Below are 16,012 nucleotides of genomic sequence, written 5' to 3'. Positions count from 1 at the left end.
GGGCTGAATAACATAGTCTGGGTAAAACAAATAAGCATGGGTGTAGCTTGCTTATTGCGGCAGTTACTACCCCTAACTAATCAAGCTTGATATTTCACTTGGATGCAGCTCCATCACTGCTCTCTACATTTATGGTGGGGGTGGAAGGGAAATAGAACCAAAGGTTACTAAGAGCCAAGAGAAACAGATAAGTATGAGAAAAAAGAAGTGTGAAGCTTGCTGGGCAGATTGGATGGGCCGATTGGTCGTCTTCTGCCGTCATTTCTATGTTTCTATAAGACCCTTGTATTTATTCATGAGCACTATGTATGCACAATTCATATTTACAAAAACTTCATTCACATAATCTCTTCTCTCTCATGTGCCCTCTGTTTTTATCTGTCACCTCCCACTTTACATAGCACGGCCAGGCAACACACACATCCTCTCTGACATTGAAGACTGAAAGAAAATTGTGTTCAGGACTAAACTTCAGCCATTGTGTCACACAGGGGGAGTCACAGTAGTATCAGCTGTTTTTCTGCCCTAAGAACCCAATTTACTAATCATTTTTCCCATAGACACAGAATGGAAGAAGAACCTTAGTAAATGTCCTTCTAAGTTTGGATGTGCTGCCTTTGCAGTTCTTGAGCCCTGATGGACAGGAGCTGCAACTTTGTGGCATTTGTATGTTCTATGGCCTGAGGCACAGGCTCATCCCCTTTTCTGTAATCTGTTAATATCTTTCAGGCACATAGATGAATTTTGAATCATCATCCAAGAAATCCTTGCCTGTAATTAAGCAGTGTATTCTTAGTCTTGATCTTGGTTTAATATATTTAATTTAAACTTAGCTACTGAAGTATAAACACAGACAAGGCAGCTCTCCAGTTTGACACTAAACTTCCTACAATAAATGTCTAATCTTTTTTTTTTGTTTGTTTTCCCTCTAGTTATCTGATGCCTTATCTGGAAATACTCAAAATTCAAATCAACAGCAACAAAACCAAGGCTGGCCATCTGCTCCTTGGGGATTCCAGAACCCTGCTGCTGGACAATATGGACCTGGAGCTCCTGCACCACATCCTGGGGCTTGGCCAACACCAGGTCAACCGGGATCATTTCCTTGGCCAACACCAGGTCAACCTGGATCATTTCCTGGGCCAACACCAGGTCAACCTGGATCATTTCCTGGGCCAACACCAGGTCAGCCCGGTTTTCCCCAACCTTCTAATCCATTTGGTGCACCAGTGGGACCTCAGTCTGGAGCCTCTTCTATTCCACTGGTGAGATTTTAACAAAACCTTTTTAGAGTCGTGCACAGTTGGTAGTTAACAGTGTTTCATTAGAAATGAATGCAAGTACTGTGCCATAAGAATTGTTTTGCACCATACTGCAGTTTGTGGAAAGGGTTAATACATTCTCAGGTGAGATAAGGTCTTCTATCTCACTGAAGAGATCTTTAGAAAAGACTGCACATACTGAAAATTCACACAGATGTGCAAGTAGTTATTTAAATAACTCATAGAAAATGCAGCTTTGATAAGGCAGTATCAGTAGCTTTTAGACTAGGAATCCTAAGAAGCCTTTCAAGTGTGTCACACACAATGGCATTGAAAAGGCTTCACTAGGACTGTCATGAGTGAAAATAAAGGAAGAGCTATGACTGCAGATATTTTGTAAAATTTGCCACAAATTATGAAGCATGATACAGATTAAGCCTGTTGAAACAGATATTGGTGCAGCTGTAAAAATATTTCCAATAGAGAAATTAATACTTACATAATTTCCTTTCCTTTAGTGAAGGGTATGTCAATCCCAACAAGTGGATTATGCAACTCTGCCAGCAGATGGAAACTGAGCAAAAGCTGGCGTCACGGCTACATAGTCCAGCCCTGATAGCCTGCCAGTATTCTCTGGAAAAGCCAAACTGCAGACAAACCTGATTAAAGTTGAACATTATTAGCAACAGACAATCATTCGTGTTTCTCAACCAACCGGAACACTGAGCTCAGCCAAAAGAAGGAACATATATAGCAAACTAGGGGCTAAAGAAGCCACTTACCATTTATCAACAAAGAGCAGGAATTATACTCTACATTGTTCACCCTAAGAAGGCTAACCACAAAATCCAAATCCAGCAGCTGAGGGTGGGTCTGGGATTGACCTACCCTTCACGAAAGGAAAGGAATTTATCAGATAAGTAGTAACTTCTCTTTCCTTAGCGATCGGGTAGATCAGTCCCAACAAGTGGGATGTACAAAAGCTAATCCCAAAATGCGTGGGAGGTTGCCAGCAGCCCAATCAAAACTGCCCGCGCAAAAGAGGCGTCTTCCCTAGCCCTAACATCCAAACGGTAATGCTTGGAGAAGGTGTACAAAGATGACCATGTTGATGCTTGGCAAATTTCAGCATGCAAAAACAAATGAAGCTCTGCCCACAATACTGCCTGAGTCCTCGTGGAATGCAATCTAATCTGCTTCGGTAAGGCATCCTCAGCAGCCACACAGGCTGCCGTAATGTCTCCTTAACCCAGTGGGCAATCATTGCCTGTGTTGCTGGTGCTCCCTGCTTACCTCCATCATGGAGCACAAACAGATGATCAGACTTCTGAACAGTCTTAGTCATCTCCAAGTTGCGCAGTAAATGACGCTTGATGACCAAGGAATACAAAAAGCGGTACTCTGCTTCATCTAAGTCCTCCCTGTCCAAGGCAGGCAGAGAAATGTACTGATTCAAATGAAAGTCCGAAATCACTTTTTGCAAAAAGGAAGGCACAATCCAAAACTGAACCACACTCGGAATCATATGAAGAAAAGGCTCACGACAGGAAAAAGCCTGCAGCTTAGAGACCCAACGAGCTGAACAGATTACTTCCAGAAAAACTGTCTTCAGAGTAAGCAGCCACAAGGAAAAGGTATGCAGCGGTCAAAAGTTGGACCTACCAAGAACTTGAGGACCAAGTTAAGATCCCACAAAGGCACCGAAGCCACAACAGGGGGAGAAGATTTTTAATTCCCCGTAAGAAATGGGACACATCCAGATGGGAAGACAAAGGCCCTCCATTGACTCTTCCCCTGTAACAAGCCAGTGCCACAACTTGAACCTTCAAGGTATTAAGGGCCAAAACCCTTAAACAAGCCATCCTATAATAATTCCTAAATCAAAGGAACATCCACCTTGAGCAGTTGAGTATCTCATTCAGAATACCAGGTCTTAAAGACCCTCTAAACTCTAATGTAAGCTAGAGAAGTAGAATATTTCCAGACCCAAAGAAGAGTGGAAATTACAGAAGGCGAATTAACTGTACTTCAACAGCCGAGCCCTTTCAATGGCCAAACTGTAAGACAGAACTGACCTGGATCCTCATGCAGAATGGGCCCCTGATGTAACAAATCCATTTGAGATGGTAGCCGGAGGGGACTGCCCACCAAAAGTCTCTGGAGATCAGCAACCAACGGCCTTCGAACCCAATCCAGAGCCATTAAAAGGACGGTGTTGGTTTGACTTGCAATCTTCTGTACCAGCCTGCCTATCAAAGGCCAAGGTGAGAACGCATACATCAGGGCGCCATGTGGCCACTCTTGAACGACAGCGTCTATACCCATCGCTTTTGAGTCCCGCCTGTGACTGAAGAAGTGTGGAACTTTCGCATTGTTGAAATTCGCCAACAGGTCTAGATCTGGTAGACCCCAGCAGTCCTCCAAGAGCTGAAAGTCCTCGTCCACCAGCTCCCATTCTTCTGGGTCCAAGATTCTCCTGCTGAAGAAATCAGCTCTAATATTGTCCTTTCCGGAAATGTGAGAGGCGGATATGCTTAAGAGATGCTACTCTGCCCATATCATGAGTGCATCTATCTCTTCCGACATCTGTCAATTCTTGGTTCCACCCTGATGCGTAATGTAAGCCACTGTTGTTGCATTGACAGATATTATCCGGATCGTCCAAGCCTCTAGCTGCTTGGCAAACCACAGGCAATCCAATCAAAATGCTCGTGCATCCAGTCTGTTGATTTCCACTACCGATCCACTGCATTCCAACACCCTTGCACCACCAACACCTGACAGTGATTCCCCCAGCCCTGGATGCTCACATCTGTCGTGAGTACCAACCAATCAGGCATCATCAGGGAAATTCCCTTCTTGAGATGGTCCGCTTGTAACCACCAGTTCAACTGGGATTTCACCTCTAATGGAAGGAGCAGACTCACCATATAACTCTGTGACTGTGGACTCCATTGGGAGAGCAAGGCATGCTGAAGAGTGCACAATGTGCCCTTGCCCAGGGAACCACTTCTGATGTGTCAGCTATCAACCCCAGGACCTGTAGATAAGACCACATGATCAAATGAACAGAATTCCGCAGGGATCGGACTTGTAGCATCAACGAGTGGCTCCGAGACTTCGGCAGAAACGCTCTGCCCTGCCTTGTATCAAATCGGACCCCAAGATACTCCAGGGTCTGAGATAGCTGCAAATTGCTCTTGCCAGATTCACCACCCAGCCTAGTTCTTGTAGCAAGGAAGCCACCCTACAGGAAACGCAAAGACTCTCTTCCAGTGTCTTGACTCAAATCAACCAGTCGTCCAGAAAGGGGTGAACTAGAATGCCCTGTTTGTGAAGGGCCACCGCTACCACTACCATGACCTTGGAAAATGCTCTGGGTGCTGTGGCTAGTTCAAAAGGCAATCCCTGAAACTGGTAATGATCCAGAATGACAAATCAGAGGAACTGCTGAGGTTTCTGCTGGATGGGAATATGCAGATACGCCTCCATCAGATCCAGATATGTAAGGTACTCTCTTGCTTGAACTACCATTGTGTTAGCGCTCTCCTCCTCCAGGGGGAAGGAGTAGCAATCTGTTAGTGCTCTCCTACTCCAGGGGGGAGGAATCAGCAATCTGCTGTCACTCACCCCGTCAGGAGGACGGAGTAGCCACTGTTCTGCTTTTCTCTTGATAGGAGGAGGAGTAGCAATCTGTCATGATCTGCTCCTCCAGAAGGGAGGAGTTAGCTATCTGTAGTGCTGACCTCACCAAGAGGGCAGAGTTAGTAATCTGTAGCGAACTACTGTTAGATGTTCCTGTAAGAAAGGAAGTTTGCAAGCTGTTATGGACCAACTCCCTAGGGAAGAGGAGTGGGCAATCTGTTCTATGATATTCTTCTGAGAAGAGGAGCTAACAATAGGATATTGTACTTCGCTACTGAGATAGCAATCAATCATGCCTCTGCTACAGAGTAGTAATCTGTATATATAGGCTGTTGGCAAGTCCCAAAGAAAGAGAAGGTAGTTGTCCATATAATACTTCCGTGAGCGGTGTTAGTGGTCTGTAGTGGTTGGCTCCCACAGAGTGATAGTAGTGTAAAGAATGACCACTAGGATGAAATGGTGAATCCCTGAGCCGATGGCAGATGACAGCGCCCCCAGGAGGAGATCCTGAGAGGAACCATTGTCTAGGCTAGAATATGAAGTAAACACAATAGTTTTTTAATAAGCTGGAAGCTGGACCACCGGAGGTGGCAGTAGAGAGTCGAGGTGTCTGGTAGGGCTGAAGTCCTTCTGATACTGGAATGTAATCTCTGGGTCGCTGAGCTGTAGAGAGAGACTAGAAGAAGTGAGTAGACAGGGTATACTGGATACAAGATGGTACACTCACAATGGTAGATGTCTGCAATGGTCTCTATGCCACAGAGAGTCTTCAGTATATTCAGGAACAGGAGCCGTAGGTGAGCACTGGTTCCTCTACACAGTCTGTAATAAGAACTCACAATAGCTGTATATGAAATGGCTTCTAGTGTAGGAGAGTCTGTAAAGGATTCTAGGAACATGGGCCCTCGTGGAGAGAGTACCGGTTCCTATCTGCAATCTTGCCAATCTAACTCTCAATCTCCGTACCTGCGATAACGTCTTGGACGGAAGGGAGTCTTCAGAGCTATAGGAATGTAGGCCCTCGTGGAGCGAGTACTGATTCCTATGTAAAATAGAACTCACTGTGTTCACGTCCGCGATCGCTTCCAGGCAATGAGGAGTCTTCTGAGTATTCCGGCAATCTGAAATCAAAAAAGAGAGCGGAGCCCCCATGGAGCGGGTACTCCTGGTAAGTTTGAAAAGGCCGAGCAGTGGGGACGGGTTCCCCGGGCTGACTCGGATCGTTGTTGCAAGTATCGTGGACTGCCAAAGCAAGTCCAGTTGGAGTTACTTGCTAACTCATTAGAGATTAGCAAACAAAGAACTTTTAAAGTGGAAATTGATGACATCATTACGAGGGGACGCCCCCAAGGTTCATGCCCTTGCTGGTACAAGTCTGGAGAGCACGCGCGCCCTTACTTCATCAGGAACATGGCAGATCCGTAGCATCAAGCCAGCCCGGTTACACCGGGACCAAGAGGCAGAGAGAAGCCGCGGCTGCAACTGTCCATCAGAGCCGAAGGGAGTCGCCCCCAAGGTAAGAGGGTGGAGTGAGGGGCGAGAAGAGGCACGAATGCAACACATTGTGACAGAGCGCACCATTTCTGTCCTGAAATGCATGACTTGTAGATGTTGGTTGACACCCTTGAGATCCAGTATGGGCCGAAACAACCCTTCCTTCTTGGGTACAATGAAATAAATGGAATATCTGCTTGTATTTCACTGCGATCTGGGAACAGGGATCACCACTTTCAGAATCAACAGTCGTTGTAATGTCGCTTCCACTTCTACCCTCTTCTGAGGGGAGTTGCATGGAGAGACCATGAAGACATCTGGAGGAATGCAAAGAAATTCTAGAATATAGCTATTCTGAACCACTTCGAGAACCCATTGATCTGAAGTAATCTGGGCTCACTTGTGATAAAACTGGGATAGATAGGTTATTATCTCCCGCACCACCAGGTGAGCCCACAACCTTCATTGGGAAGATGAAGGGGCTGTGCCTCTGGAGCCCATATCCTTTTGAGGACTTTGGGGGTGAAAGGACTGATATCTGTGGAAGGGGCAGGATCTCTGGGAAGCACATCCCCTATAAGGCTGAAAACACTGGTAGTCTCAAGAGCGGCCACTTGCCCAAGAATTCCGGGAAACTGGCTTCTTATCATCCAGCAAATGTGAGCCCTGGGTCGCTCCCCATTTACTTGCCATTTTTTCCAATTCACTGCCAAACAAAAGCGAGCCTTTGAAAGGAAGCTTAGTCAGATTGGACTTTGAAATAGTATCTGTGGACCAGTTGAGCAGCCATAGCTGTCACCTGGCCGCAGTAACTGAAGCAGCATTTCTGGCAGCTGTGTGTACCAAGTCACAGCCCGCATCAGTCAAGAAGGTGGCCTCCGGTTCTACCATAGGTCCTAAATTGGACCCAACACCACCAGACTCTTGACAGAGCCGCAAGGTAGCCCGAGCTACCAAGGTGAAACAAGAAGCAGTTTGCAAGTATCATTGTTACCTCCTCAAAGGCTTGCTTCAGGAAAGCCTCAATCCTCCTATCTTGGACATCCTTCAGAGCCACTACTCCCTCTACCAGGATGATGGTATGTTTTGTGACAGAACCCACCAAGGCATCCATCTTAGGGAAACACAACTGCTTTCTGGCCTGCGGATCCAAGGGGTATAAACCCGCTAAGATGCATCCTCCATTAAAGGACACTTCTGGCGCATTCCATTCCAGATTAATCAGCTCCTGGATTGCATCCAAGAGGGGAAGAAATAAGAAGCCTTGCACAGGGTAACCAAAATAGGATCCTTCTTCTGCGTCCCCAAGGAATCAAGCTCAGCCACTCTGAGGGTCTTCAGAGTCTGAGATATCAGACCTGGCAACTCATTTCTCTGAAAGAAACATAGAAGAGTTCTTTATGGCTCCAAATTTGGGGGAATATCCCCTCCCACACCAGGAGAGCCCCCACCGTCATCATCGGTATCATCCTGATCCACCTGCATTCGAGCTCCATCAGACCGCCTTATGCTATGGTGCTTGACCGTGGAGACAGACGGAGGAGCACTCGGAGCACCTGGACCTACCTTAGTAGGAACTGCCCCTTCAGCAGATCGGCCCTGTAGAAATGTCTGCAATCCCTGGAAGAATTCCACCCAGGAAAAGGAGGCCACATCCATTTCAGGCCCTTTTCCACTGAGAAAATTGCTCATTTAATCCTACTCTGTTTCCTGTCTTGCAACCAGTTTGTAATTCACAAAAGGACATCGCCACCTATTCCATGGCATTTTACTTTTCTTAGAAGCCTCTCATGAGGAACTTTATCAAACGCCTTCTGAAAATCCAAATACTCTATAAGAACATAAGAAATTGCCATGCTGGGTCAGACCAAGGGTCCATCAAGCCCAGCATCCTGTTTCCAACAGAGGCCAAACCAGGCCACAAGAACCTGGCAATTACCCAAACACTAAAAAGATCCCATGCTACTGATGCAATTAATAGCAATGGCTACTCCCTAAGTAAACTTGATTAATAGCCATTAATGGACTTCTCCTCCAAGAACTTATTCAAACCTTTTTTGAACCCAGCTACACTAACTGCACTAACCACATCCTCTGGCAACAAATTCCAGAGCTTTATTGTGCATTGAATGAAAAAGAATTTTCTCCGATTAGTCTTAAATGTGCTACTTACTAACTTCATGAAATGCCCCCTAGTCCTTCTATTATTTGAAAGTGTAAATAACCGAGTCACATCTCCTCATTCAAGACCTTTCATGATCTTAAAGACCTCTATCATATCCCCCCTCAGCCGTCTCTTCTCCAAGCTGAACAGCCCTAACCTCTTCAGCCTTTCCTCATAGGGGAGCTGTTCCATCCTCTTTATCATTTTGGTTGCCCTTCTCTGTACCTTCTCCATTGCAACTATATCTTTTTTTAGATGCGGTGATCAGAATTGTACACAGTATTCAAGGTGCGGTCTCACCATGGAGCGATATAGAGGCATTATTACATTTTCCGTTTTATTAACCATTCCCTTCCTAATAATTCCTAACATTCTATTTGCTTTTTTGACTGCTGCAGCACGCTGAGCCGACAATTTTAAAGTATTATCCACTATGATGCCTAGATCTTTTTCCTGGGTGGTAGCTCCTAAAATGGAACCTAACATTGTGTAACTACAGCAAGGGTTATTTTTCCCTATATGCAATACCTTGCACTTGTCCACATTCAATTTCATCTGCCATTTGGATGCCCAATCTTGCAGTCTTGCAAGGTCTTCCTGTATATCTACCAGTTCGCCTATATCTACATGTTTATTAACCCCTTCAAAAAAGTGAAGCAGATTTGTGAGGCGAGACTTGCCTTGGGTAAAGCCATGCTGACTTTGTTCCGTTAAACCATATCTTTCTATATGTTCTGTGATTTTGATCTTTAGAACACTTTCCACTATTTTTCCTGGCACTGAAGTCAGGCTAACTGGTCTGTAGTTTCCTGGTTCGCACTCGGAGCCCTTTTCAAATATTGGGGTTACTTTAGCCACCCTCCAGTCTTCAACTACAATGGATGATTTTAATGAAAGTTTACAAATTTTAACTAATAGATCTGAAATTTCATTTTTGAGTTCCTTCAGAACCCTGGGGTGGATACCATCCGGTCCAGGTGATTTACTATTCTCCAGTTTGTCAATCAGGCCTATCACATCTTCTAGGTTCACCGTGATTTGGTTCAGTTCATCTGAATCATTACCCATGAAAACCTTCTCCGGAACGGGTATCTCCCCAACATCCTCTTCAGTAAACACTGAAGCAAAGTAAGCTATAGTAGATATTAACATAGGAAATAATACTTTTTTTTTGTGGGGTAAGGGGGATGGGACTTCCAGCTCACTAGGAACCAGTCTGTATTGGGCTATAATGCCATGAGTTTTCATTTGTAACAAGCTGAGAATTTTGTTCCTATTTATAATCCCCCTCCCACTCACCCTAGAGTCATTACAGGAACAGGCTTCAGCCAAGGGACACAAACTGCAACCGCCTCTGGCACTCATCTAATGTGGACCTTAAGCATGTGATGATGGGGTAGAGGGTCCCTGCTCTCAGAGGGTATGAATGCTGCTTCTGCAGCTCCAGCCCTACTGGGCCTGGGAAGCAGAAGCCTGGAGCAGGAATCTATGCTTAGTCCCCTGCATGGCACCTTACAGTAACAGCATTTGCCACTGGGCTGGGCCCCAGTAGGTTAAAATTAAAAAGCTGCATAGTTAAATTACCACTGCATATTTGTAATGTAATTTCATTCATAAATACCACTTTTTGTTCACAGACCATACCCTATGACCAAACTCTTTCAGCAGGAGTTACACCTCGCTTATTAATAACAGTTAAAGGTGAAGTGAAAACAAAGCCTAGCAGGTAAAGTAAATGATATACAGTATTTTTATGATTTACACAGTAGTATGAGAACTACAAGATTAGGTTTGCTTCATACAAGACTGAAAAAATGCCTTATCAAAGCCATCTACTTTTAGGAGGTAATATTTAGAAAACGTATCTATTTCTTAAAAAAATACAAGTCTTATGAGAGACACATTTTAAAAGTTTGAATTTTGCCAGCTGTATTGCTTGGCAAAGTTAGAATTTTCCAAACCTCAAAAGAAAACACTTACTTGCTCAAAAATCCCTGTGACTGGAGTTGAAGCATGATCTGTCCAGACGGCTCCTACTGCAAAAGGTCCCTTGACTTCTTTTGCAATTATAGAGGAGCGGTAATGGAGAAATTACTTACCTGATAATGTCGTTTTCCTTAGTGTAGACAGATGGACTCAGAACCAATGGGTATAGTGTACTCCTGATAGCAGTTGGAGACGGATCAGATTTCAATCTGACGTCAGCCCCTAGTACATTTACCCCTGCAGGAAGTGCAGCTCTTCAGTATTCTCCTCAAAAAAGCATTGTGGATATATGTGTGACTGACTAATTTGATTAACTTGAATAACGTCATAACTTGGTTAAACTTAATAACTTGATTAACTTGATTACTTGAACTGGTTGGAACGACTATAGCTGGAGACTGCTAGTGTACTCAACCGGAAAGCGTCGACACCCGGTAGGGTGGGTGCCCTAGGTGAATGAAAATATGGCTTACCCTTGAATTATTTGAAATTCTATGCGTAACGGCAGCCAAGGGTGGGATGCTGAGTCCAACAGTCTACACTAAGGAAAACGAAATTATCAGGTAAGTAATTTCTCCATTTCCTAGCGTGTAGCAGATGGACTCAGGACCAATGGGATGTATAAAAGCTACTCCCGAACCGGGTGGGAGGCTTCCCGTGACCCACTTAGTACTGCCCTTGCAAATGCCGTGTCCTCCCGAGCCTGAACATCCAGACGGTAGAATCTGGAGAAGGTGTGGATGGAGGACCATATCGCCGTCCTGCAGATCTCGGCGGGTGACAGCATTCTGGTTTCTGCCCAAGTTACTGCTTGAGCTCTGGTAGAATGGGCCTTGACCTGTAGAGGCGGAGGCTTGCCTGCTTCTACATAGGCCGCCTTGATGACTTCTTTGATCCAGCGGGCTATGGTTGCCCGCGAGGCCGCTTCACCTTGTGTCTTCCCGCTGTGAAGGACAAAAAGGTGGTCCGTTTTTTGTACGGGTTCCGACATTTCCAGGTATCTGGACAGGAGTCTGCCTATATTGAGGTGGCGTAGATGACGAGCTTCTTCCAAATTCTTCAAGTCATCCGGAGATGGTAGCGAGATGGTTTGGTTAAGATGGAAGTGTGATACCACCTTGGGAAGAAACGAAGGGACCGTGCGTAGCTGGATGGATCCCGGGGTGAGCCTGAGGAATGGCTCATGGCAGGACAGTGCTTGTAGTTCTGAGATGCGGCGGGCTGAGCAAACTGCCAGCAGAAAGGCTGTCTTTAAAGTTAACAGACGGAGGGACAGACCTTGGAGGGTTCTGAAGGAGGTTCCTGCTAGGAAATCCAGGACCAGGTTGAGATTCTACAGAGGTACCGGCCACTTTAGTGGTGGGCGGATGTGTTTGACTCCTTTCAGGAAACGTGACACGTCCGGGTGAGAAGCTATGCTGTCGCCCCCGCTCTTGGGGCCGTAGCATGACAATGCGGCCACCTGTACCTTGATAGAGTTGAGGGACAGCCCCTTCTGTAGCCCATTCTGTAAGAATTCCAGGATCACGGGAACTTTAGTTGAGCATGGCTTGATGTCGTGGTCTTCGCACCAGGCTTCAAAAACTCTCCAAATCCTTATGTACATTAGAGATGTTGAGAACTTGCGTGCTCGGAGCAGGGTGTCGATTACAGCCCCCGAGTATCCGCTCTTTCTCAGGCGAGCTCTCTCAATGGCCAGGCCATAAGAGAGAATTGAGCTGGATCCTCGTGGAGGATCGGTCCTTGTTGGAGCAGATCTCTGTGTAGAGGCAGTGGTAAGGGGTTCCCTGCCAGTAGTCTTCTCATGTCTGCATACCACAGTCTTCTTGGCCAGTCCGGGGCCACCAGAAGAACTAGTCCCCTGAACAGCTGTATCTTGTGAATGATTGCGCCCAGTAGGGGCCACGGTGGGAAAGCGTATAATAGGGTCTCCTGTGGCCAGGTCTGTACCAGGGCATCAATCCCCTGGGACTGAGGTTCCCGCCTGTGGCTGAAGTACCTGGGTACTTGGGCGTTGGACCGGTTTGCCAGAAGGTCCATGTCTGGTGTCCCCCACCAGTTCACTATCATTTGGAATGCTGCGGACGACAGCTTCCATTCTCCTGGGTCTAGACTTTCCCTGCTGAGGTAGTCTGCCGTGATGTTGTCTTTCCCGGTGATGTGGACAGTCGAGATCTCTTGGAGGTTTACTTCCACCCACGTCATTAGGGGGTCTATTTCCAGAGACACCGGTTGGCTTCTGGTTTCCCCCTGCCGGTTGATGTGTTTGTGTTTGACTCCTTTCAGGAAACGTGACACGTCCGGGTGAGAAGCTATGCTGTCGCCCCCGCTCTTGGGGCCTTAGCATGACAATGCGGCCACCTGTACCTTGATAGAGTTGAGGGACAGCCCCTTCTGTAGCCCATTCTGTAAGAATTCCAGGATATAGGCCACTTTTGTGGCGTTGTCTGACATTACTCTGACCGCTTTGTCTCGGAGTCTGTGGGCGAAGCGTAGGCAGGCTAATCTGACTGCCTGGGCTTCTAGGCGGTTGATGTTCCATTCCGACTCTTCTGCGTTCCACTTCCCTTGGGCGGTTAATTCCTCGCAGTGAGCTCCCCATCCTCATAAGCTGGCATCTGTGGTGAGCAGGGTCCAGGTTGGGGAGGATAGTCTTGTTCCCTGGCTCAGGTGGCTGGTCAGTAGCCACCACCGTAGCTGGGTCCGAACCTTGCCCGGGAGTGATAGACGTACGGCATAGTTCTGAGACATCGGATTCCATCATGATAGAAGTGAGCGCTGCAGGGGTCTCATGTGAGCTCGCGCCCATGGTACTACTTCCAGTGTGGATGCCATCAGCTGAGGTCTTGTAGGTAATCCCATGCTGTGGGGCGAGGTTCACTCAACAGGCTTTGTAACTGGTTCCACAGCTTTGATCTCCTTGTGGGAGTCAGGCTGACCTTGTCTTCTTTGATGTCAAATCGGATTCCTAGGTACTCTAGAGACTGTGAGGGCTGCAGACAACTTTTGTTTGTGTTGACCACCCATCCTAGGCTCTCCAGTAGAGTTTTGATTCTGTTGGTTGCTTGGTGGCTTTCCTCTGGGGATTTCGCCCTGATCAGCCAATCGTCTAAGTAAGGATGTACGAGGATTCCTTCCTTCCTCAATGTTGCCGCCGCCACCACCACCACTATGATTTTGGTGAACGTCCGGGATGCTGTGGCTAACCCGAAGAGTGGCGCCTGGAACTGGTATTGAAGGTCCAAGATTTTGAAGTGTAGATGGCGCTGGTGTTCCTGATGAATTGGGATGTGTAGGTAGGTCTCCGAAAGAGCCAGGGATGTGAGAAACTCTCCCGGTTGTATTGCCCTTATTACGGAGCGTAGGGTTTCCATGCGGAAGCGGGGAATCCTCATGTGGCGGTTAACCGACTTGAGGACAATAAAATTAATGGAATAATGCCCAGTATTTATTTCTTGTGGAGGCACTGGGGTTATGGCCTCGAGGGCCAGTAGTCTGAAACATAGAAACATAGAAACGACGGCAGAAGAAGACCAATCGGTCCATCCAGTCTGCCCAGCAAGCTTCACACTTCTTTTTTCTCATACTTATCTGTTTCTCTTGGCTCTTAGTAACCTTAGGTTCTATTTCCCTTTCACCCCCACTATTAATGTAGAGAGCAGTGATGGAGCTGCTTCCAAGTGAAATATTAAGTTTGATTAGTTGGGTAAGCGGCAGCATAGCTCTCTGCCGCTGAAGCAGAGAGCAATGCTGGATATGCGTGAAGTATTAGTTTTTCTTCTCCCCTGCCGTTGAAGCAGGGAGCTATGCTGGATATGCATTGAAAGTGAAGTATGCCTTGAAAGTCACATTAACTATCATCAAATATTGAAAAGCCTATTAATTGGTAATTGAATAAGCTTAATAATTGATAATACCTATAGCCCATGAACCCAACCCTGTTTTATTTTTATGTTTGTTTTTTTTCTTTTTTTAATTGGGAGATGGCAGCCCTCCATCCTTCCGTTCCGTGAAGGTTAGTGTAGCTTCCACTGCTACCCTCTTGGCGAGGTCATGGCAGGGGGGACTCCACAAACTTGTCCGGAGGGGTTCGTAGAAAATCCAGATAGTACCCCTCCCGAATGATGGCTAGGACCCACTTGTCCGAAGTTATCTCGACCCATCTGTGGTAGAATAGGGCTAGTCTGCTCCCTATGGCTTCTTCCCCTGCATGGGTCGGTTGAATCTCATTGTGGGGTATGGCTGGGGCCTGTACACGAGCTGGTTCCCCTCTTGTTGTGCTTGGTCCGAAAGGACTGGTTCCTGCCCGTAGGGCGGGGCACTTGATAGTTGTTTCTGTATGGATTGAAGTGCTGCGAACTTCTGCCCCTGGAGGGCCGGGGGAAGGGTCGCTGGTTCCTCCTCGTCCTGTCCTCCGGTAGGCGCGGCAATGGGGACTCACCCCATTTGTTGGCTAGTTTCTCTAGCTCGCTGCCGAACAGGAGGGATCCTTTGAAGGGCATCCTTGTGAGGCGAGTTTTGGAAGATGCGTCGGCTGACCAGCTTCGGAGCCAGAGTTGCCTCCTGGCAGCCACCACAGATGACACTCCTCTGGCCGCCGTGCGCACCAGATCGTAAGCAGCGTCCGCAAGGAATGACACTGCTGGTTCAATGACTTCTCCAGGGGTGTTGCTCCTGGTCTGAGATAAGCAGGCACATGTCACTACGGTGCAGCAGGCCACTGTTTATAGAGACATAGCGGCTACATCAAAAGACTGTTTAAGGATGGATTCCAGATGCCGGTCATGTGCATCTTGGAGCGCTGCTCCTCCCTCCACTGGGATAGTAATGCGCTTTGAGACCGCGCAGACCATGACATCAACTCTTGGGCATGTGAGAAGATCTTTGGCCGCCGGGTCCAGGGGGAACATGGCTGCCATAGCTCATCCCCCTTTGAATGTGGACTTTGGAGCACTCCATTCCAGGTCAATTAGCTGCTGGATGGCTTGTAACAGTGGGAAATGGCGGGAGGTCTGGCGGAGGCCCTCGAGTAGGAGATTTGGCTTGGGCCCCCCCGAAGCATCTGGGCCCGGAATAATGAGCTCCCTCAGGCTGTGGGTGACCAGATCAGGGAGCTCGTCCTTGGTGAAGAAGCGTCTCATGATTCGGTGAGGCTCTGTCCCTGAGGGGAGTTCCCCCTCTTCTAGGGGCTCTGCTTCCTCTTCAGAGTTGTCCGTGTCCCCATAGGTGGGGCTCCTGGGTGATGGAAACATTTGTCTAGACCTCAAGGGGCCCGGGGCATAAAGGTCCTCTGGCGGAGGATGTGGCTGGTCAGCCAGGGGTTCCGTTTGCATGTGAACAAAGGTGTGTAGCCCTTTGAAGAACTCCACCCATGAGATAGACGCTGGATCCAAGCTGAGGGGTGTTGGATCCCTGGGGATCTCCGTTTGTGGGGGTGTCCCACTGGAATTTGCCAGATCCG

General features: G+C 47.3%; 1 protein-coding gene across 5 annotated transcripts in view; it reads left to right on the top strand.

Moving 5' to 3' along the window:
- LOC115089880 (galectin-3-like) overlaps positions 1-16,012 on the top strand; it is a 72,592-nt gene that overhangs the window by 33,269 nt on the left and 23,311 nt on the right. For all 5 annotated transcript variants that reach the window (XM_029598278.1, XM_029598277.1, XM_029598275.1 and 2 more), the window contains exons 3-4: positions 933-1,265; positions 10,203-10,291. In XM_029598278.1, coding sequence (XP_029454138.1) covers positions 933-1,265; positions 10,203-10,291 — 422 coding nt within the window. The remainder of the gene's footprint in view (positions 1-932; positions 1,266-10,202; positions 10,292-16,012) is intronic.

The sequence above is a fragment of the Rhinatrema bivittatum genome, chromosome 4 (genome assembly GCF_901001135.1).
Source record: "Rhinatrema bivittatum chromosome 4, aRhiBiv1.1, whole genome shotgun sequence".
Taxonomy (NCBI): Eukaryota; Metazoa; Chordata; class Amphibia; order Gymnophiona; family Rhinatrematidae; genus Rhinatrema; species Rhinatrema bivittatum.
Note: the sequence above shows the minus strand (reverse complement) of the source record. Positions and strands in the feature narration are given on the sequence as shown.